The sequence below is a fragment of the Xenopus laevis genome, chromosome 7L (assembly GCF_017654675.1).
Source record: "Xenopus laevis strain J_2021 chromosome 7L, Xenopus_laevis_v10.1, whole genome shotgun sequence".
Classification (NCBI taxonomy): domain Eukaryota; kingdom Metazoa; phylum Chordata; class Amphibia; order Anura; family Pipidae; genus Xenopus; species Xenopus laevis.
This window is the reverse complement of record NC_054383.1, coordinates 36,330,237-36,354,959: the sequence shown is the minus strand read 5'-3', so window position 1 is coordinate 36,354,959 and position 24,723 is coordinate 36,330,237. Positions and strand designations below refer to the sequence as shown.

The window sequence follows — 24,723 nt, the reverse complement described above, 5'->3', positions numbered from 1 at the left end:
TTTCAAGGGGGCCCAGCTCTTTCAAAAGTGCAGCACTGCTGGGCCCCCCTTCATGCCTGGGACAATTGTCCCCCCTGTCCCCCCCTGATGGTGACCCTGGATGGGAAAATGCAGGACCCTTACCTTCCTCCAAATAACCCACAATGGGTTGGGCAAGTTGTTCTTCTGCTCCTAACGAAAGTTGATAGTCTTTAAAAAGACTTTTGTGTTTCTTCTTTATCTCCTTCTGCTCCTGGGAATCGCTGAGAATCGCTGAAAATCACTAGGGATCGCTGAGAATCACTAGGAATCGCTCGTATTTCACTTTATGGGGAGAGAAAGAGAGAGAAGAGATTGTGAACTGAACCCTCTTTGCCATATATATCTGTATATACTGGATTTCCCTTAATAGCTAAATACTGCGCTACTGAATATGGTTGTGCAGCAACTTTAATAGAATGAAGGAGCTGATTGGGAGAGACAGAATTTATTGGTGCAATCAAGGGCCCTAGACACCACTGCTAACCAAGGTTGGGTCCTGGTGACACAATGCACAAACTAATAGTTAAATGAACACTTGGAATCACTCTCATTCATTGCTATGCCAATTGCTTCACCAGGGCTCAATTAAATTGAATTTAGAAATGAATGGGAGTGATCATTTTGGAGTGAGCATTTGGTTGGCCATACACTGAAATGGAAATCACATGGGGACAAAACCTCCCAAATCCCCCTCTGTGCCATTACTGTAAAGCTGTATGTTACTGGCAGGGTGTTATGGGGCAGAAGACACTGGTTCCCATTAGAGGCCCAGGTGAGTAATGGGCCCACTGGGGCTTTTCATAACCAGTCAAGCTCTGATCAGTGCCCCGGGCACCCATAACACAAGGCACCCTAATTCTAGGCATGTAACTATTGTTCTGGTTTGTGCTACTTGTCTTTCTTCTCAGGTCCTCCCTTACCCATCATACCCATCACTACTGTAATGCTGAGGCCACTAGGATGAGTGGGACAGTTGGCCAATGGCAGTTGGAAAATGGCAGTTGACATTAACAGCTAAAGAGCAGCAGAGTAAATGGTCTAACACTTTACTAACAAGTAAACAAGAAATACCAAACACACTATATTCTATAACTACAAGTCAGCCACAGGGGGTGCTGGGAATTGTAGTTAAGGCACAGCTAGATAAGCACAGGTTTATAGTCAGTCGGACAGCAAGTTCTCATGTAGTCTCACTCCCCTTAGCAATGGCACACAGGCAGATTTTTCAGTACTTTGGCACCCACAAGTTTTAGTTTGGGAAGGGGCAGGGCTACCACCAGAAACCATTTTCAAGGCCCCGTCATTGATTGTCCCCTTCGTTGTAGTTGTACCCCTTTGTACCCCCTGATGGCTTATCATCAAAAATGACCTTCCCACCCCTTTTCCAATGAAATTGGAAAAGATGGAACTGGAAAGACAAACAGATCTCTCCAATGGACAATTTCATGACAAGCACCTTCCCAGACAATTACAATAGCAGGCAATGGTGGGGCAATTTTGGGAGCTTTGGCTCTAGACTAAAGTCCGGACTGGGATTTAAAAATGGCCCTGGCATTTGAGACACACAGAGGCCCTCACAGCCCCTCCCCCCAGCAGCCCAATAAATAGTGTCTGTCTATTACAGAACCCCCTTTGGCATTCGCCAGAACCCACAGTCCGGGCCTAGCTCTAGTCCCCGAACTACCCAAACACTGCCCAAACTATCCCCTTGTATCAGTGACTATGCCCCCCCATAAAGTCTGCTCCACTTACCTCTGAATCCAGAAATGAAATACTGGTCACTTGTGCCTGAGCCGTTAAGTCACCTTCCCTGGCAGCTTTCAGCCAATCAGTGCTGAGCTGGGAGTGATGTCATCCTCAAGTAAGGCATGATATACCAGTAATTGGCAGCCAATCACATCAGTCACACACATGTGCATTTATGAAAATACAACAAATAGACATCAAAAATAAGCAGTCATAGAACCAGGGCCACCATCAGAACTCATTGGTCCCTGACTGGACTCTCCCATGCCCAATGAATGAATGTCCTGCTGAGATCTCCTCTCTTAGCCCATCAGCTAAAACACTGCTACTGGTTCTGGCTTTGAATGCTGGGAATTGTAGTTTAGCAGTGGCTAGAGAGATACAGTTATGGGATCACTGAAGCAGACAGTAGTATTCTGTTGGGAATATTTTTCTTCACTTTACTCTTATGCAGCTCTTTATGTTTGAATTGGAATAGTTTTCTTGTTTTAAATGTTCTACCTCCCTAGCAACCAGGCAGAGGCTTAAAAAGACATAGAAAGGCATAGTATCCCTTGAAGCTTGCAGCCTATTGCCACAGCCTATTGTCACTTGTCTATAGAGACTGAGACTAGAGCTGCACCCAACAAATATGCTTTAGTAGGGTGCAGCAGACCCAGCAAGGGCCCCACACATTCCCCCTATGCCGTGCAGCCTAACCCCTCACTATCCCCCCCCCCCCTTGGAAGAGGCTGGGGAATCTGTTTTTTATTTTTATTTAATTTTTATGCCCTTGTCTTCGCCAAGAGACAACACAGCTCCTACATCAGAAGCAGTTTCTGGAAACCACAGATATTTTGTATGTACAATACTGTAGCAGGTGCTGAGGAAGGCATCCACCTTCTAATTAAATCTCACAAGGACAGTGTTTGCATGCAGTTTTTCCTTAAATGAGGACTGAGAGAAAAACAAATTGTTTGTTGCATAATATTTCCACACACACACACACTCTCACACACACACTCTCACACTTCATAATAGAGGATATTCTCTTGCCATATGTAAAAATGGACCAGAAAATTGTGTAAAGTCAGTGAAATGTATTATGCATTAAATATTGGTGGGACCGCAAAAAGTTGTATAACATATGGAAATAAAAAAAATGAGGGTATGTAAAATGGAGACTTCACTGTATGTATCTAGTTGTAACTAGAACTCTAGAGGGAATAACATTCTACAAACCTCTGGCTGGTGATTTTGTTAAGAAAGTAGAAAATAGCAAGTGTTGTCCTGGCAAACAAGGAGTTTGTGTCACTAATAGAATGGCAATGCTATACATGTGTAACACTTACTACTTATTTATAGAAAAGCTGTTTTTAGGTTTGTGTGGAAACCAAAATGTGGGTACAAGTAATTTGTGTAATATGTTTTCTTGCCCCCCTCCCCCGGAACATTTTCTGTGGACGCCCATGGTCTCATGTAGCAGAAGCTCCAACTATTCTGGCAATAGAAATTGTAAGGGTTAAGAGATTAGGGGGGTCTGATACAGGGCAGGAACTAGGGGTAGGGAGAAGAGGCACGTGACTAGGAGACAAAAGCTTGTGGTGCGCCAGGCACGTAGCTCATAAATAGTCTACCCATAGTCCGCAGTTGATAAAGGTTAAGCAGATGCTGATGCAGGCCCTCCGCGCTCGTGCGACCCCATTTGCGCACGCGCGTTCTCGTTTGCGCACGGCCGCGGAGTAGGGGGGCGCGCCCGGCACTGGGGGAGTAGGGCTGTAAGCGGATGACAGGCAGTGCTGAACGGTAGCGCCCTTGGCTTAGCTGGATGTCACTGTTATCGCCTGCTGCAGATGCTCTCATTTATCAATCCCTTCCCCTTTATTCAGAGGCGATCCTGGCCCCGCATTGGCGAAGCACTACTTCCTTTATTCCCTGCACAACAGCAACACAGAGACTACAGCTTCCTGCGCTGGGCTGTCACGTGGTGCAGTCAGTGGAGGAAGAGTCTTAGCAGCAACAGCTCACAAGGACACGCCCCAATCTGACATCACGCCTCTCCGTAGTCACGTGGCTGTGATGTCACGACTTCCTCAAAGCACCACTATGGAGCTTTTGCGGCCCATCGGGAGAAAGGAGGCGAGCGCCTGAACGTAAAACACAATTGTGCTGCCGCTAGGTTTAAATGTCTGAAAGAGTCAGCAGTAGACACGGAAGGGATTGCTAAAGGTGGGTGGTGTTGTGAGGGGAATATGAGGAGGGGGTATATAGAGGGGCCGCAAGGCAATATGTACTCTGCTTTTGTTCCTGGGACAAATCCTTGCTGTGAGATGGGCAATAATGCTTAGTCTAGTGGCCGCAATAATGTGTACTTGAACGCTGGGTGCACACTGCACACACTGATATACACACACACTGACACACACACACACACACACAGACACACACACTGATACACACACACACTGATACACACACACTGATACACACACACTGATACACACACACTGATACACACACACTGATATACACACACACTGATACACACACACACTGATACACACACACACACACACTGATATACACACACACACACTGATATATACACACACACTGATATATACACACATACACACTGACAGGCGCACACACTGATATACACAAGATCCCTGAGAACAGGCACTTCAGTGTGCACAGGACACTGGGTGCATGTACCGTGTTATTTGCAGGGCATCTGAGGGCATTTACTGTTATACATAGGGCATTTGGGTGTATGTGCTGTTATATGCCCAGGGCACCAGAAAGAATGCACCTGGGTGTATGCACAGCAATGTGATTTGCACAGGACACTTGGCGTAACTACCAGGGGGACAGTTGGTGTGACCACTTCAAAGGTGTCAGGTGCAAAATTAGTCTCAAATCCTGTTTGTTCGTGGTCAACTGGCAATATGAACAGGGATCCTGGGGCAGCACAATGTTTTTGTAAGTGCAGTGTAATCTGATGTTCTTTAAACCATCAGAGTATGAAATTGAGGAGAATACTTAAAGCAGAATGTCTGCTGTGATTATGCTTTATTGTAGACTACTCAATACAACAGTTTTGGGCCTTGTGTGCCATTTTTCATACCCATACAGTGTTGGATTGGCCCACCGGGATACCAGGTAAACTCCCGGTGGGCCTCTTGCTTCTAACCATTTGGCCTATTTCATGGTCATTCCTTATTTCTTTATGGGGTTTAATAATAGAAGAATATAGTATAGTTTGTAAAGATAAAAGACTAGGAGAATAAAGAGGTTGAGTAAGGAGAGAAGAATAATAGTTCAGCAAGTGTATCCATAGTCTAAGGTTTTCTGTTGGGCCAACACTGTACCCATATGAGGACTGATACAGTTCTATCTCTGGTTTTGTTGTGACAGTGCGCTGGAACACCCCACTGTTCTTTAAACCATTCCATACGTCTCTGGTGGGCAGTCTGCAGAGAGATCTTCATTTAAGTCACCACTCCTTTCTAGACACTACTCTGATATAATGTTGGTATTGCAATAGACTTCAGTCTTAGGGGGGTTTCACTTCTGCCTGTTTATTTAGTTACACTTTAAGTATTGGTGTGCTAAAATGCTTAATTACAGTTACTGCTAGTTATAGGGCCATGGATGAAAGAGTGTTTGTGTATTTATAACAGACATGAAATGGCATCTATTTATGTGTCTTTTAATAATTGTCAGAGAATGGTGAGATGCTCGCCTCTTCTTTTGATTACAGAACGTGACAATATTCATGTTGTTAGTTTATTTGCAGACCAGGAGGCAAGTAACCTTACAAACACCGGCATTTTGCAGAGCTACAGCTCTCAGCCACCCTACAGCTATGACGGATCTACCAAATCCATGTTTGAATTCTACTGAATGCCAAATATTCCACAAAAGTGTTTGCTAAAATACCGTAATGAATCTCTGACCTAATATGCATATCTTTAGATCTGAATAAACTAAAAAAAATTCACTCTCCGGTTTCATGTGTTTCTAAATCATTGGTTCAGCTGAAACCTGCAAAAACCGTTGTGATTTAGCTCAATCCCAAAATATATTTTTGGATTTAAGGAAAGCTGTTATTATGTTACAGCAGGCTCATCTATTATTGAGAAGCAAGAACAGGCTCAAAGCATCTCATTTTTGTGCTTTGCACCTTTCCCCTACAGCCTACACTATTCTTATGTTTGACCCAAATGCTCCACTTTTTCACCCAAAAGTTGATTGCAAAGAATTCCAGCCTTTTACTGCCAGCGCTTCTCGGTGCTATATACTGTATATGGGTTTTAGGCCAGAAGTGCCTCAAAAAAAGTTGCCATCAAGCAATGGTCAGTCATCTGTTTCCTGGAAACTTTGTCTTTTCAAGGCAACTGTTCGCTGGCAAGTGCTTACAAGTTATTGAAACGCTAGTATTAAAGGAGACATATAGGATTAATTAAAAATCCCTTATTTCAAATGTGAGGTGGACGTGTCCTATTGATCCCTGCCAAAAGCACAGTAAGAGATGGCAATCAATCTCAGTCCTGCAGTCGCACAAGCAAAGATGCTTCAGGTACCTATCAGGTTAGCCTAGCTGCTGATTGGTTCTTATGCTACAGTGCAGTGTGTGGAGTGCCGCTGGCTCCCCTGCACAGCCTGGGAAAGGAGGCAGCTGCAAGTGGAAAAGACTAGTAGGGTTTTTGCAGAAATGTTTAATAAATTTAGAGTTTATTTCACTGGTACACTCTTATTATTTTACATAATATGAATCCTTTCATAAAGTTTTACATTCATACAAGTCAGTGGGGTCACTTTTGCACAATTGCTCACTGAGTATATCACTTAATTGTGGGTTCTCAACATAACCGTGGCAACCAGCAAATTGACTACAGAAAGGTTTATATCAAAAACGATATAAGTCCCAAGGCCTCTTAGAGTAAAATCAAAATTAATTTATTGATATTCACATTTAAAAAAGTATCCAGTACATACTACCCCACATATCCCACCTTACGCGTTTCGCACCCTCCGGCGCTTAGTCATAGGTGTGCTGTGAACCAGCAAATTGACATATGTCAACTCGGGGGTCGGTTTTGATACGCCAGTAATCTTGTCAACATGTCGGCAGCTGCAGAAGGAGTACACTACTGGCACATAGCATGGTTGATTTCTTTGATGAAGGAAATATAATGTGAAGTTGTGGAAGAACACTGTAATAAGCATTCACCTCAATCCTGCAACTTGCAAGAGCACTTTTCTGCGATTTGGCTGCTAATTCTTTGGTGTTTTTGGCAGCAATACTGTCTTCAGGCAGTTTCATGCAGTTTCCTTCCTTGTGTGGAGGGTGTCCGGGATAAATTTGGGAATTTTCAGGACATACAGTAAAAATTATTTTGATACATGCATTTAATATGGAATATTTAAAGTTCATTTAATGCAAAGTCTTTGAACTGGCCTGCTTGTGTGAGCTGCGACGACATCTTAAATTAATCTTTAGCAAAATAATAACACAACACTGAAACAACTTGTATTATTTAATTGAACTATACTGTTGCTCTCAACCCTTCCCCACCTAAGAAGCATCCAATGGCCTATAAAGTCTCCTCCTTCAAATTAGCAAAATAGTACATTCTGCATATATTCTGGTGTATTGTTACTCCCAGACTACATTTTCAGAGGTCACTGACAAAATATCTACAGGCAGTTGCAAAGAGATATATCTTTCTCTTGTGGCAAACTAACAAAGACTGTAGCAAACAACATTTAAATAAAAATGTTCCTATATGCTTTAATATCTGTAGAAATAAGTCAAATCAACTGGACTTGCTGTGTTTTTTCTTGAAGTCGTTTCACCAGTCATCCAGCTGGCTTTCTCAAACACAAACTTGTGTTATTCTGAATTGAGAAAGCCAGTTGGATGACTGGTGAAATATCTTCAAGGAAAAAAACACAGCAAGTCCAGTTGATTTGACTTATTTCTACAGATGTACCATGACCTGAATGAACGAGAATCTTCACAAATATACTGTATGCTGTAATGTTGCGGCCGGACTATATTAAGTACGAGATGATATCTATGATTTATATATTTGTGTTATGTCTGTACAAGGTAAGAGTGAACTAAGAGTTGTTACTATAGTTCTAACATCATTATTTAGTTGTTTTCAACCAATCAGGCACTTAGTTAACCTCACTGGTTTCTTGTATTAATAGTGTGACAGAACAACGAAGGCTTACACAGTTTTGAGCTTTTTCATAACTGAGATCCTCCATACTATATCAGCTTAGAGAAGGGCTACTATTTTTTTGGTGCACTGGTGGTCAACTGTAATTTTAATACCCTTTTAACAGGGCAAGGTGTCACCCCTAAAAAATGTAATGTTAGATGGTAATAAAATATGATTGTGGGGAAGTTTCTGCCCAGAAGTCATGCTGTTCATAGAGGGTATAGTATAATTTTGGCTGGTGCTGAACAGCCTGGCCTCCTACAGCTACATCTATTATCTGCAATTATCTCAAGGTCTCTCTTCATTATTATTGTTTGGCCTCCAAGACACTAGGAGAAAAAAAATCCTTTTGAGACCCATGGGCCTTGCGCACATGGGTGGATGATGGAGAGCAAGGGAAGAGGGCTGATGTGCAGCAGGCAGTAAACAGCAGCAGTACTTATTGGTGGGAAGTGATGGGGAGGTGCGCTGGAGGTGGGCCTTTACTCAGATTTTCAGATGGGCTGTCTGCTAACCCAGTCTGACACTGGTGTTCATTAAGGATTCCCATTAAAGGGGTTGTTCACCTTCCAAACACTCTTCAGTTGAGGTTGTTCACCAGAAATAAAGACTTTTTACAATTGCTTTCCAATTTTTATTTTTTACCGGTTTCCCAAAATTATAGTTTAAAGTTTATTGTTCGTGTCTCTGGTGTTTCAGTCTGGCAGCTCAGTGATCCAGGAGCAGCTGAACTGTTACAATTTTCCACATTTAATTGATACATTTCTCATTGCAACTATTGTATCAATTCTAACAACTGCTTTTAATGAAACTCGGATTCTGCTCAGCAGGGACAAAGATAACAAATGTATCAACTAAATGTATTAATTTAGAACAGTTAGAGTCGGCGACCCTCCTCTACCAGAGCTGGTTTAGAAGGTGAAAATGAAACGTTACACTTCAGTATTAGAAAAATGATCACAAATAGAAAATGAGAAATAATTGCAAAAAGTCTTTATTTCTGGTAAACAATCTGGAAACGACTAAACTGGAAAAGGTTAACAACCCCTTTAAGGATAAGACCACACTAACCCAGTGCTTAGCTGAGCAGTAGGTGTATTTATTCAGCAATGTAAAATGTGTGTGTAGACAATAAATGCACATATGAATTTGCTAATTTTGTTACTATTTTAACAGGTCATAACTATAAAAGCAGTCCCAAACTGTTGACCTTCAAACCTCCATGGCTCAGTTCGGTGGACAGAAGAACCCCCCACCATGGGCCACCCAGTTTACAGCTACTGCTGTGTCACAGCCAGGTAAATTTGTATGCTTTGGCTTCTTGTTCTTGATTTTCTACTTTGGTTTGGTATCTTGAGAACCTGGGATCCTGGTAGAACTCTCTCAGGATGACTGAATATTAAGGGGCAGATTTTTTAAGGTTTGAATTGTAAATTCGAATTTGAATAATCGAGTTGGATTTTTGGGAATAATCCAAGTTCGAATTCAAGATTTATCATACCTTGACCCTGGGAACAACTCGATTTTGACTCTTTGCCAACTAAAACTTGCCGAATTCATGTATAAGTAAATGGCAGAGGTCCAGTGACCCATTTGAAGATGTTCATAGCCTTCCTGACATTCGAGTTTTTTTTCAGTAAAAAACTATTTGAGTTTAATCGAATTGCATTTAAATATTTGGGTCGGTAATATTCGATCTTAAAATTTCTATATCTTAAATAAGATACTATTCGAGTTCTGAGGTCAGTCAAGTTCATTTGAGGTAAAAAAAAAACCCTCTAACATTCAACCTTTGATAAATCAGCCACTTAGTAATGGTTGTTGAGGTTAGACGACTGAAATGTGCCAATACGTTACAAGCAGGTGAACATATTCTTGAGAATCAACAAGGGTATCTGCTTTATCAAATTTTTGACTTTGTAAGAAACTTGACATGAGTTAATTTAGCATTGTAGTACATCAGTCTTTGCTACATGAGCATTACAGTATATTTCTGCTTATTTGTAATCCATATTAAATATGTCAGAGAACTTGTTTATAGGTAGACCTTGTTCCGCAGAACACTTACACCATATGCTGTTCTGTATCTGCTTTTTAAAAAATGCCTCAGCTGAATCAACAAATATGGCAGCCTCTACAATGATAATAGCCAAGGAAGGTTTGCTACAATAATTATATAAAACACGTTTATTTCTTTAGTGTGCAGCTGTTTTCTGCAATATAATCGTATATTACAATATACTGGTCCTCCTGCTTCTACACAAATTATGTCATGTTTAGTTTTTCTTAGCTCTGATGGAAATCTCATGTTTTGTACTCACTTCTCAGGTCCCCTAGCTGTCCAGCAGTCGTCATTGCTTGGGGCATCCCCAACCATTTATACACAACAGTCTGCACTTGCAGCAGCTGGTCTCGCCTCTCCTTCTCCAGCAAACTATCAGCTAAGCCAGACAGCGGCCTTACAGCAACAGGCAGCCGCTGCTGCTGCTGCAGCAGCTGCTGCTCTTCAGCAGGTAAACATCAATACTTTGTATAAGTTCAGTAAAAATGTGTATGGTGTGGGTTTAAAATATGGACTTTGTCATGATAAAATCACCAATTTTGTGACTCAACCTCTTAATTTTGCTCTGTAGATGAACAATATCTAATTGCTTTACTGTATCCATTACAACTGTAAAACCACTATTAATTGTACTGGGAAGCAACATAGAACTATTTCTTTCTGGCATCACTTGCTTCCTAGAAAAGCCAGAGTTCTGCTAGGAAAACACTCCCTGCAGTTTAATGTTCATTATGTTATAATGATACGTTTATATAGGAGACTGCTAAAGAACTAGACAGGACCACACATGACTTCTTTTCAAAAATGTAAAAAAAAATTTGAACTGAGCCAGTGTACCCTAAAATTTCAGTCTCCTCGTGACAAAGTTTTCAATAAATAATACATGGATTTGCTGTTATTAGATTGATATTTATGTTCTACTAATTTGATTCAAAACAATACATTTTCTTATATTTTCAGCAATATACCCAGCCCCAGCAGACAATATACAGTGTGCAACAGCAGGTCTGTAGAAAATTGCATGACAGTTTTTATATTTGTATTTACATTTTTTTATGACTGTATATTTAGAGGCCTACATTTTATATAAATTTCCTGTAAACATACATTTTTCTTCCTCTAATCAGTAACTGACTACTTGAGGGCATGTGTATATGTCTGTTTACACCTGTTAATTACAGAGCCTCACGGCCCAGTATAGCCATATCTGAGTTAGGAAAACACTTTATATAACAGGCAGAGCTCTTAGCTGCTGGGAAGGGCTGATGAGATATTCTGTTAACTTCCAGACTGATGCTGTCTTTAAGTGAAGGCTCACTGAGATAACCTAATACTCATTACTTGTTGTGACCTATTGCTCACTCATTTAGAAGTTGTATTACCTGATGTTAATTTGACAGAAGCCCTGCTGGATGCTTTAAGATGTTTATTGCTGGTGTTTAAAGTGATAAAAGTTTCTCAAAGATTAAAAAGCGTCAAAGTTTGAAGTATAGTTTATAAGTTTCATATGAAAATCATTCTGAACAGTTCATATGATTAAAGGGTCCAGTTTGTGTAAAAACAGAATGAATACCACATTTTATTATTTAATTTGTGCAGAGTGCTTATGGCAGAAATCCTGATATTGGCTGAATTGTTATGGTGGTTTCAAATATATTCTGATCATTTCCATCTCTTCTATTGCATCCTCTAGCTGCAGCCACCACCACAGGCAATATTAACTCAAGTAAGTTGATGCATTGTATTTTCAGTATTTGTATCTCTACAGTTGTAATTAAAGGGATTCTGTCATGATTTTTATGGTGTAGTTTTTATTTCTAAATTACACTGTTTACTCTACAATATAAAATTTCATTCCTGAACCATAAGTGTATTTTTCTAGGTTTAATATTTGTGTGTAGGCACTAGGCAGCCATCTCAGGCCATTTTGCCTGTCCATGTGCTTTCTTCTACTCAATGTAACTGAATTTGTCTCAGTGGGACCTGGATTTTTACTATTGAGTGCTGTTCTTTTATCTACCAGGGAGATGTTATCTTGTATCAGGTAGCTGTTATCTGGTTACCTTCCCATTGTTCTGTTGTTAGGCTGCTGGGGTGGGGGGAAATGGAGGGGGTGATATTATTCCAACTTGCAGTGCAGCAGTAAAGAGTGATTGAAGTTTACCAGAGCACAAGTCACATGACTGGGGGCAGCTGGGAAACTGACAATATGTGAAGCCCCATGTCAGATTTCAAAATTAAATATAAAAAAATCTGTTTGCTCTTTTGAGATTTCAGTGCAAAATTCTATTGGAGCAGCACTATTAACTGATGCGTTTTGAAAAAAACATGTTTTCTCATGACAGTATCCCTCTAAACATAAGCTTATTGCTAATTTGTCTTATGTGTTTTTTCCTTTTTTTGCAGCCTGCTGTAGCTTTGCCCACAAGCCTTGCTCTGTCCACTCCCCAACAAGCTGCCCAGATAACAGTTTCATATCCTACACCAAGGTCAAACCAGCAGCAGACTCAGCCTCAGAAGCAAAGAGTATTCACAGGGGTTGTTACCAAGCTCCATGAGACATTTGGATTTGTGGATGAAGATGTATTTTTTCAGCTTACGTAAGATATTTCATAACATTTTGATGGTTTCATAACATTTGGAAGATAACACTTCTGCAGTTATGTAATGATATATATCTGTATCTGTGACGGATTGTCCTCTACCAAGGAAACCAGTGAACCTCTACAGTTGGTATACCAATTTCTATTTTGCTATGGAAGCATGGGCCTTGTATTACTGCAAATCAAAAAGTACTTTGAAAATCTCTATATCAGCACAATAACCACCCATGCACAGATTTGGATTACTAAAGTCGGAATGAAAAACTCAATTGGCCTGCACAGAGAACTCATTTTAACCCAACTGAACCTCTTTGGGTGAAATGACATGCCAACTGTGATCCAAGCTGATAAATCAGTGCCCACCCTCACTTATGCTTTTGTGGCTGAATGTAAGCAATTACCACCAACAATGTTTCATTGTTAAGTGAAAAACCTTCCTAAAAGAGTAGAGGTTGAACTAGCAGTAAAAGGAGGGTGTATTATCATATTGATACCAGGAACGTACCAATTCCAGTATTCAGTTTGAGATTCACCTGAATGCCAGAATTTCTAATAGGATTTGGATTAGTCCAAATCCTCATACTTTACTGTCTTTATGTAAAGAATCTACATATGAAATACTTTGCTATAACTATATGGTACATGGGGAGTAATTGCATAGACTTTATAACTCAGGGGTTTTGAATTTCCTGTTGTTAGCTATGGAGGTACAAGCAGAAGCTCTATGTTTTAATATACTGTGTTGAATTTCAAAAAACAGTAAATTATTTGGTTTCTGCAGAGCTGTTAAAGGAAAGTCACCCCAAGCTGGTGATCGGGTGTTGGTGGAAGCCACTTACAATCCCAATATGCCATTCAAATGGAATGCACAGAGGATCCAGACTCTTCCAAATCAGGTACCCATATACATGGATTACAACTGTATTTCCTGCCTGAAATCCTGTGCAACACCTAGCAATTAATTTAATATGCATGCCACCTAGTTATTAATTTTTATGAGTTGTTTTTTTACATGTGCAGCTATTCTGACAGTTGCATTTGACAGCGGAAAGTGTTATTATTCACTGTTTATGAATGTATGTGGATGGGAAAAGCTCAATTTCTAAACATTTTGTTATTGGTTGATGCCACTAGGTACAGTTACATCCCTAGTGAAATGTCTTCGTTTGTTTTCATTTGAAATTCAAAGGCATTGTCCCAACCATATCCTTATATAGAGGTATGGGACCTGTTATCCATAATGCTCGGCACCTGGGTTTTTCCAGATACCGGATCTTTTTGTAATTTAGACCTTCATACCTTGTCTACTATAAAATCATGTAAACATTAAAAAAAAACACCAATAGGCTGGTTTTGCTTCCAATAAGGATTAATTATATCTTAGTTTAGCTCAAGTACAAGGTACTGTTGTATTATTACAGGGGAAAAGGAAATAATTATATTTAGATAAAATGGAGTCGATGGGACATAGTCTTTCCTTAATTCAGATCTTTCTGGATAATGGATCCCATACTTGTGTTTTTGGTATTCTGCACAATTATTTGATTTGTGATTGCGTATGCTTTCCGCTTTTAAATTGTATGCTTTTGTGCTATAGAATCCAGCTTCAGCTCAGTCTCTGATAAAGAATCCTGCTGCTGTCATGCAGCCTGTTGCTCAACCTACTGCCTATGCTGTGCAGACTCAGCCACCTCCTCAAGCACAAACTCTTCTTCAGGCTCAGATATCAGCTGCCACACTCACCCCTTTGCTCCAGACTCAAACATCACCTCTCTTACAGCAACCGCAGCAGAAAGGTAAATCAGTTACAAACTTCCTGTGCTACAGAGAATGATCAAATATAATTCCTAAGGTAGCATGTAGAAGCCACAGGAGGTTTAATGCTCTAGTGAGTTTCGAGATAAATGCTGTGATTAACTTATCAGTATTGTGTGCGTTATCCATTTCTTACGTTGTTTTCCATTTGCTTTTTTGTGTTAAAGCTGGGTTATTACAAACACCTGTTCGCATTGTGTCACAACCACAGCCCGTGAGAAGAATTGAGCCACCATCTCGATTTTCTGTTAGAAATGATAGAGGGGATTCAATACTGAGCCGGAAGGATGACAGAAAGTATGTTATAATATAATATTGCCCTCTTTACCTGTCGTATCAGTGGTATTTTTGTATCTTCGATGTATACAGCCATTTGTATCACAACACTTTGGAATAATGTGATTTTAAAATATATGATAGTAATGATGATACAGTATGTGTAGAATGTTTAAAGTTAATTACTGATTGTTTGTAATTTTAGCTGCAGTGGTGCAATTTAGCATCTATATTTGTAAATCAGCCCTCTAGTGTTGAAAATGTTCATTAGACAATCTGCCAGTTGTGTGAACTACTTCAACTACGATTACTGAAAGTTGCAGACCTTTAAAGTAAACAAATTATTGCTGATTTTTGATCCTGTTGATAAAATGGAAAGCTAGCTTTTTTCCTGGTTGCTTTGCTTGTATGTTGGCATCAGTGTAGGGCAAATCTTGTAAAACTGTCTCTAACACAGTGATCTATGCAGTATTAGCCAGCCTTTGCCCTTAACACAGTTTTTGAACTACAATGCAAAAATCTTTCAGAATGTACGCAGAGCCTTTGAATGCTTTTTCAGGCATCTGTTGCCATTCCAGCTTTTGCTTTAATTACTATGTTTTACCAACTTCCTTCTTAGCCGTGAAAGAGAGAGAGAGAGACGTAGATCCCGTGATAGATCCCCTCAGAGGAAAAGATCACGAGAAAGATCTCCAAGGCGAGAAAGGGAGAGGTCACCAAGGAGGCCAAGAAGGGTTGTACCTCGATACACAGTTCAGATTTCTAAGTTCTGTTTGGACTGGTAAGTTTCATTATAACCCTTTAAAGTTACTTTGTTTGCAGGCTTGGGGAAGACACGACTGTGATAATGGATAATGATAAAGCCTTGACATATTGGCCACAAATATATATATTAGGTCAGTGGTTGTGTTGAATAACTAAATCAAAAGGTTGGAGATGTTTTGCTGTTCACCTTAAGCTGGCCACAGATGCAAAGATCTGATAGTACGAATCAATGTACGATCGGACTTTCCCATATCCCGACCTGCCACTAACCATTCAGATCAAAGTCTTACCATTCCGACCAAATAAAGTAGTTAAAGAACAGATCAGCCGATGTTCTGCCCCTGACAGCAATCGTACGATAGACAAAGCTAGTGACAGTCTCCCACTGAAAATCGTACGATCGGCAATACATGCAGAGATATTACCCGCAGCCGACAGAAATGTTCTAACCTGTCCGATCGACCAAATGATCGATCTACACTGGACGAAAAATGTCGGAACTCTCCACACACGTTCTGAAAATTATATGAATCCTCGATTCGTACGATGAGATCTTTTCGTCTATGGCCAGCTTTAGGTATGAAAAATGCATTCATATGCAGATAGAAGAGATCCTAGCAAAGCTGCTGCTGATCAGATTCCAAATATACTGGTGTTTGCTGGGAGTGGTACAGAGTTTCCCAATCAGTGTATGTGGAGCCAGGTTGATAATTTCACATTTCTTTACTTTCAAACACACATCTTGGGGGAAAATCCACTCTGCAAGGATTTTGATTATGCATAACAGTTTGTTTTACCCTGCACATTTTGAAGCATAGTTATCAAAGGATGAAGGGACAATGCTCCACAGAATTCTCGGAAAAGTATTTCAAAATCATATGTGTGTGAATAGGGTTGTATTGTGCTTTTTTTGCAGAATACTCTTCATCTGTTAATAAATATGCCCTTTGCATTTGCAAATTTGCTAGTGGGTTTTTGATCTCTCCTGTAAATAGGTAGGCCTTATACTCTTTATATAAGTATATTTTTTATTTTCAGACTGCATACATTTCACCCTGTTTGGAGACTAATATTTTTTTCAACTATAAGAATGTATTTGCTTCAAAGGTCAAATAGTCAGATAAAAGACAAAGGAGATTATCAGTAAGTTGGTGTGCTGCAAGATACAACCTGGTGCTACTGGTGCTAACAGAATATATAGATACAATCAAGAAAGCTATTTTACAAACAGGGCCTTGCTAAAAACTCCAAACATTGTTTACCAAATTGACGTTTTGATCCACATAAAGACCCCTGTGAGGGTTGAACTGTCAATTTGGTAAATAACGTTTGCCTTTTTTTTTGCAAATATATATAATTGTAGGAATAAAGGATCAGCACACTCCTTTTTCAATAGTGAATGAATGCTTTTATTTTCGCATCTTATCCGACGTTTCGGTCCCACCTGGGGACCTTTTTTAAAGTGGAACCGAAACGTTGGATAAGATGCGAAGATGCTGATCCTTTATTCTTACATGATTTACCAATTGGTCGTGCACCTCCAACCATTGAATGTCCGACCAATTCAATCGGAACTGCAGAAAATGAAGAAAAGCTGTGGCTCCTCTTTACTTTTTCATCTCCCAGTGTAGTTCTATGCATCTTAAAAAATGTTTTGAAATATTTATTTTGTGAATGTATTTTTTTTAACTTGCCTATTTTTATTACACATCAAAGCATCTAATGTCTAATTACTCTTGCTCAAATAATCTTTTTTTTTTTTTTACCCAACAGCCCAGGATGTGACACAATGGAGCTGAGAAGACGTTACCAAAATCTCTACATTCCTAGTGATTTCTTTGATGCTCAGTTCACATGGGTAGATGCCTTTCCTATCTCACGCCCATTTCAGCTGGGTAATTACAGCAACTTTTATATCATGCATAAGGAAGTGGATCCTCTGGAGAAAAACACTGCAATTGTGGATCCTCCTGATGCTGATCATACATACAGTGCTAAGGTCTGTGTGACTAAACAAATTTTCCAAGGCAACAGAAAGACATCCTCAGAGGATCTAATTCACCTTTAAAATATATTTTTAAACAGGTAATGCTGCTAGCAAGCCCTTCCTTGGAAGAGTTATATCATAAGTCTTGTGCGCTTGCTGAGGATCCTATAGAAGTTCGGGAAGGATTTCAGCATCCTGCAAGATTAATAAAGGTATCAATAAATGTACATGTCTGCTGAGCCTCCAACTAATTTTAAAATAATATAAAAGTAAATCTTCTGAGAGTATTCATCTAATCCCCCCCACTTGCATATTTATTTCTGACCCTGTAAAATGTGGGAGCTGTGCTGACCACTGGAATGAGCTGCTTACTTTCCAAATGCCAGGACCTAAACCAATTCACTTATCTCTGGAAAAGTATTTTTCATGTTCATAATCACTGAATATCAGAACTTGAAAGCATTCTGACTTGGACTAGTGGCCCTCAGTTAATCACTTATTCATGTAACCAAGTATTTATAAAGCACTTGCAGCACTGCACAATAGACCTATCTTAGGGGTAAACTTGCTTTTCGTGATATGTGGGTGAGTCCATGTCCTTCCTGGTCAGATTATCACTTTATGTTATAACTTGCTCTGATGCTCTTATTTTATTTTTTTATTTCATTAAAGGGGTTGTTCACCTTCCAAACACTTTTTTCAGTTCAGTTGTTTTCAGATTGTTCCCCAGAAATAAAGTATTTTTTCAATTACTTTCCACTATTTATTTTTTACTGTTTTTTTCAAAATTTAAGTTTAAAGTTTAATATCCCTTTGAGTCTGGCAGCTCGGTAATTCAGGTGCAGACTCTAAACGGTTAAATTTTTGCAACATTTAGTTGATACATTTCTCAGCAGCATCTCTGGAGTATTTGCAACTATTCTATAAACGGCTGCCTGTAATGAAACCCAGAGATTCTGCTCAGCAGGGACAAAGATAAGAAATGTATCAACTAAATGTATCAACATAGAACGGTTTAAAGCTTCGGTGACCCCCCCCCTTCCCAGAGCTGCTTTAGAAGGTTAAAAATTACATTTCAATATTAGCAAAACGGTAACACATAGAAAATAGAAAGTAATTGGAAAAAGTTTATTTCTATCTGAAAACAACTAGTTGTTTGAAGGTGAACAACCCCTTTAAGCACCAGAATCAACTTTTCAAAACCCCTGCCTATCTCCAGTTTTTTCTTGGACCTCTAGGGCCTCCCTCCTCCCTGAATTTTGTAGCCTGCATAATGCCCAGTCACTGCATTCTGTTTTGTCTAAGGGCTTTAGATTTGGGGAGATTTAGTCGCCTGGCAACTAATCGCCTCTTCTTCAGGGCGACAATCTCACAAACCGCCTTCCGCCTGCTAAAATGAAAAATCGCCTGCGGCATTGCACTTGCGGGGCTTCGTTTTCCGAAGTTGCTCGGTTTCCCCTTGAGGCAACTTCAGGCAATTCCGGAAAGCGAAGCGCCGCAAGAGCATTTTAGCAGGCGGAAAGCAGGAAGAGATTGTCGCCCTGAAGAAGAGGCAATTAGTCACCAGGTGACTAAACTGGCCGAATCTACCCGTGTGCTAAAACCCTAATACAACTGTAGGACACATATGGTAATGCATTATATAAAAAAATATATAATTAAGCTTGAATATGAAATACACATAAATAGAAGGGTGATATTTGTTACTGAAAAATGTTTGTGATGCTTTTTCATTTGGTTGTGATAGTGTATGTAAAAAGTAAACAAATCTCTGTTTTATACTTAGTTTTTAGTGGGAATGAAAGGCAAAGACGAGGCTATGGCAATAGGAGGACACTGGTCTCCTTCCCTTGATGGACCTAATCCAGATAAAGACCCTTCTGTTCTCATCAGGACAGCTGTCCGCTGTTGTAAGGCCCTGACTGGCATTGAGCTGAGCTTGTGCACACAGTGGTAAGTACTTGTCCTAAGGTGGGGGGTGGCATCCTATTTTTTTAACTTCTGTGGTGGCTCTCTGCTTCACGGCTCTAGAGTTATGCAGTTGCCTTGAGTTCTGACTTTCCGGTAGGTGCCAAATATAGTGTATTTTTACTTTCCTCACTTATTAATGCTAAGGAGCGTGTATTTTTTTTGTCAAATGATTATGTACTTTATGAAGACTTATTTTTTTTTTTTTTTCATACCCAGCTACGGATCGTCAAGAAGAAACCTCTTGCATTGAATTTGCCATTAAACAAACTTTTTGCTATGTTTTCTAACGGTATTTCAAGCTTTGTTGAAATAGAACCATTTTAGATTTTTCTGGATTCTTATGCTTTATACTGCGTTAAATTGTAAATGTGTTATATACACTCAGATATATAGCTACATAGTAATGCTTCTTTTGCAGTAACCTCACAACAATGCTTTGACTTACCTGAAGAAGAACAATGGCTTGTATTTATTGTATTTATATTTTTTTATTTTTGAATGTATTTATTTTTTTTGTAGATAACCATCTAGCTGTTCTTGATGTGCTACACGAGAACTAGGCTCTTTTAATAAATGCATTATAGATTTTGGTTTTCCAACGTGCTTCTTCCCTTGCAACAGGTACCGTTTTGCAGAGATTCGCTACCATCGCCCTGAGGAGACCCACAAGGGGCGTACGGTTCCTGCTCATGTGGAGACAGTGGTTTTATTTTTCCCGGATGTTTGGCATTGCCTTCCCACCCGCTCAGAGTGGGAAAACCTGTGCCACGGATACAAGCAGCAGCTGGTCGACAAGCTTCAGGGTGATCGCAAGGAAGCTGATGGAGAACAGGCACTGAACGCTAATCCCTTTTTCTATTTCCGCTTCTCGCAGGCACAGGAACACAGGCACAAAGCACAACACACATTAAACACACACCTCAAGGGAACATGCCTTGCGTTGTCTGCAGTTTAGTGAATACCAGCCTTTGGGGAGGGGAAAAAGGCAGCCACGCTAAAAATACCAAATTGCTCATTTTAAAACTTGCTTGTTTTTACTTGTGGTAGAAATAGTTGCTGCACACTGGCTCAGTTGTTTAAACAAATGTGGCCTTTCTTGCTGTCTTACCACTTTGCAAATGTTTATACAGTTACCTGTTTCACCCCAAAATCTATATGGTTATAACTTCAAAACATTTCAAAACCTTTTGGATTCTAGGTAATTAATGGGGTGCGAAGTAGACAGCAATGGATTTATCATGGGGAAGAGGGCCTTTAATTGCAGAGGCGTGAATATGAACACTGGAAAAGTCATTGTAGACAAGCAGTGTTTGTATTTCCTGATTTTATTCATTTTATTCATCACCCTTTGTTTCACAGATCTGGCTTTGATTAGTTGTCAGTGAAAGAACTAGAATGTTCTTGTGCCTTCACAAAAGTTTTAGGAGAAGAAAATGAGAAATTACGACCTTGCTACTTGCACGACCCTACAACACAATTTATTTTTTTTACAGATAAGTTAACCATTTAATCATATGTCTTTATTAGGAGGAAGAGGATAAAGAAGATGGAGATGCAAAAGAAATTTCTACTCCTACTCATTGGTCAAAGCTGGACCCAAAGATAATGAAGGTACCATCATCAACTTATTTTTATTTTTTTATTTTTTAAAGGGGACTTGTTGGAAAGCAAGAGATATTTATAATAAAGAGCACAACATCCCTCACCTTTTAACAGACCATATTAGTACACAATTACTATATACACACAAAAGCCAGATGTCAGTAACATTCTTTTGGACTGAGTTTAAGGATTAAGTGTTTACCGTCCTGTAAGATAGGCTTGGTTGATAACAGGTGACCTCCAGCTACGCTCCTACTCTAGACTTTACCTACAGCTCTTGTATTTTGCCAAGAAAGCCATATTAATGCATTGGAAGTCGCTTAACCCTCCTACACTACAATATTGGCAAAAGCTGGTAAATGATTCTCTCTCAAATCAGAAACTGACCTATCTGTCAAGGGGCTGCCCTGAAAAATTTGATGCTGTCTGGGGTACCTGGTTGAAAGTACAAACAGGTTAACTGCAAATATTCTGATGTAATGCGTATGCCAGTCTGTCCCTTGCCTCCCCTCCCTCTCCCTCCACTACTTCTTTTTCTACTATCTATTTCTTCTCTCTCTACTTCTACTTTTCGTATTGTGTATGTTGAATGTTTGAAAATTTAAAATAAAAACTTTTAAAAAAAAAGATAGGCTTGGTTAAACAGAAGTACTTCTTGGTAATACTGTGTTCTACTGTTATACTTTATGGCCAAATATCTCATTCTGAAATGCTGGGTTTTAATATGCAAGTTTGTTTGCTCTTTGCTGTAATAATGCTTATTACTTTGCCTCAATTAGATTTTCCACTAGCATTCGGGACATTGTTGGTGGTATTTACATCAGTTCAGCCCCAAGTTCATTAGAGAGGTACAGCACTGACCCGGTTCACAGTCCCTATTTAATTTCATCCTCAGATGTTCAGTTGGGCTGAGGTCAGGTCTCTACGGAGGCAGGTTCTTCCATATACATCTCCGCGTTCTGTACCGAGTATGTTTTGAGTGGGGATGCTATTGTTCAAAAGCAGAAAAGTGTCTTCTCCAAACTTGTCACAAAGTAGGCAATAGGCCAATAAGACTGTTACACCACTCCAGCATTGCTTGGCATTGTACATGTTTTTTGCATTTCATTACCCATAAACAGCCCACATATCCTATGCATTGTTCTTGTGCTGACGTTGCTTCCAGAGGCAGTTTGGAACTCGGTAGTGTGTGTTCCAACTAAGGACATACCATATTACACTTGAGTGTCCACATATTTTGTCTAACAATGTTCCTTCTCATGGTCTTGTAGACTCTGTAGGGAATGTGTGTCCTTCTTATTTTGTTTTGATAATTGTAAAAGCAAAGACCAGGGTCCATAACATAAAAGTGTGGTTATATGACAGAATATATCTAAATAGGCATATATTCAGATTCTGTTTGAGAGGTGGACCAATAGATAATTGTAAAGGATTGTCTGATATTAAAGATGGCAGATCTCATTGGGGGAAGTGTGTATAATACTGACATTACAAATGTTACCATTCAGTTGGGTTTGATAACTTGTTATTGCATTATCGGGTGGTGGTGTTGTTCTGTTGTATAACTAAAAAGTGGTAGAAAAGTAAGTGTGACACAGACTTCAGTTTGAATTTCAGTTGATTTTCTGCAGTGTTCAGGAGTACAGTCTTGCTAGAGAATAGCATGCAAAAGCTAAAGATCAAATATCACTCTGGGGATAGGGAAGTGCTTGTCAGTTGTATATAAGATATTTGAGACCATTTGAGTCAAGGGCGGGTAGAGAAATTGTGAGTAATTTAAGAGGCTTGCAAAGCTTTTAAAAGGTTCTCTCTTAATGAGTTTGATTAGTGTATGTTTAAATGTTTTAGGAAATATGCCAGAGGGAAGAACAAGTGAGAGTTGGTATGACATTTACTGAATCTGTCGATTATGTTCCCCTGCATAGAAAAAACTGTTATGACTACCAGTTTTATCCTTCCTTGAAAGTATCTAAAATTGTTTACATATAAAACACTCGTGCTGATTAAAAAGCTGTATTGCTAATTGATCTTATGGGCATTCTTAGGCAGTTACAATTGCAAAACAGTAGTGAAATTTCTCTTACATGCTGCAGAGAATTTTGCCACCAGATGAATTTCTGACAGATGGCAAATCAATAAAAAATACCGTTGCATTTACTATAAAGTAATTGTGCTGAACCTGCGCAGTGCACCTGTGGGTCAGTTTTAGAAAAATATAAATTAATATCTACATGTTAATCGCTTGACTTGGAGGTGCATTGGCATATTTAATGCAATTGCCATTTTTGTCATTGTAAAGGTATTTACAAGTGTAATGTTATTTTTTCTGCCTGCCGATGAGCTAAGAATCACATGGTTGTCATTACCTTATAGAGGAGAAATTAATGGACTAAAATACTTATAGGGCTGCTTTCATTGTGAAATTAAAGGATAAGCATAATTTCTTTTTATTTTTATGTACATATTCAGTGTAGGTGAATTCATGCAGGAAAGAATATAGGCTATTTGTGTGTATCTTTCTGGTCACAACATTAGGAAAGCCTGTTTCCATCAGTGGCTGCAGCATCAGTGCCCTTTGCAAAGCATTTCCAGTTTAGCTTTCTGCCTGTGAGGGTAGAGTAGTCTCAGTTACCTTATATTACATTACACTCTGTATTGTTAACTTTCTGTATAAACAAGAGCTTCTTTTTCTAAGGTAAACGATCTTCGCAAGGAGCTAGAAAGTAGAACCCTTAGCTCTAAAGGTCTGAAATCCCAGCTTATTGCTCGACTGACAAAACAACTACGTATAGAGGAACAAAAAGAGGAGCAGAAAGAACTTGAAAAATGTGAAAAAGAAGAGGAAGAGGAGGAAGAAAGAAAATCTGAGGATGATAAAGAGGTTTATTATAGTTTGGTTTTATTTGTTCCAAAGCAGTTTGGCTTTGGTTTCCCTTAGCATATTCCCAGTGTTGAGAAAAAATCTCAAGTTCAAGTTTAGCTTTAAATTTGTAATGACTTTCTGAATAAGAGCAGACACGATTATTACGTTTTCACACAATCGTGCAGGGTTTGACTAATCTTTTACCTGGTGAAGGAAAAACACCTGTTTTTTCGTTCATAATCCAGGACTTCATTCTCCTGCACGTTCTGAATCTAATTATAGTATGATATATAATATGATGTATATACCTTCTGTTTTAAGAAGGCTTTCAGTGTATATATTGCATCTGAGAAGGGCTCTTTGGCTCCTTTTAGCCTTTTCACTTTAACCAGTATAGTTATTTTGCTTTACTATTTTTTCCTTACTGGATTTTAAGTTAAACCAAGCTTTCTCTTCTACCAATTCTAAAGATGTTCCCTGTGGGCTATTACCGCTACTTTCCTTGTGTGCTTTTTTCCTTACTGAACTTCTTATTTAACTGGAGATTAGTGTTTACATGTACTTCATGTAGTTTAAATTAGCGATGCACCAAATCCACTATTTGGGATTTGGACGAATCCCTGAATCCTTTGTGACAGATTCTGCCGAATCTGAATCCTACTTTGCATATGCAAATTAGGGGCAGGAAAGGAAAAAGTGGGGGAAAAAATGTACTTCCTTGTTTTGTGCTGAATCCTGCTGAAAAAGAACACATCCTGGATTCTGAGCCTCCCTAGTTTAAATTCACTTTGGGACAG

The 24,723-nt window shown here is 39.4% G+C and overlaps 1 protein-coding gene across 2 annotated transcripts in view; it reads left to right on the top strand.

Moving 5' to 3' along the window:
- The first annotated feature begins 3,172 nt into the window (after positions 1-3,172).
- ccar1.L (cell division cycle and apoptosis regulator 1 L homeolog) overlaps positions 3,173-24,723 on the top strand; it is a 33,993-nt gene continuing 12,442 nt past the window's right edge. The window contains exons 1-16 of one of the 2 annotated variants that reach the window (XM_018242364.2): positions 3,173-3,975; positions 9,159-9,280; positions 10,311-10,495; positions 11,005-11,049; positions 11,738-11,770; positions 12,451-12,644; positions 13,429-13,543; positions 14,245-14,443; positions 14,630-14,759; positions 15,358-15,519; positions 17,277-17,502; positions 17,589-17,702; positions 19,277-19,443; positions 20,083-20,293; positions 20,989-21,072; positions 23,759-23,944. In XM_018242364.2, the coding sequence (XP_018097853.1) occupies positions 9,205-9,280; positions 10,311-10,495; positions 11,005-11,049; positions 11,738-11,770; positions 12,451-12,644; positions 13,429-13,543; positions 14,245-14,443; positions 14,630-14,759; positions 15,358-15,519; positions 17,277-17,502; positions 17,589-17,702; positions 19,277-19,443; positions 20,083-20,293; positions 20,989-21,072; positions 23,759-23,944 (2,127 nt within the window). In that variant the 5' untranslated portion in view covers positions 3,173-3,975; positions 9,159-9,204. 2 annotated transcript variants of the gene reach the window in all.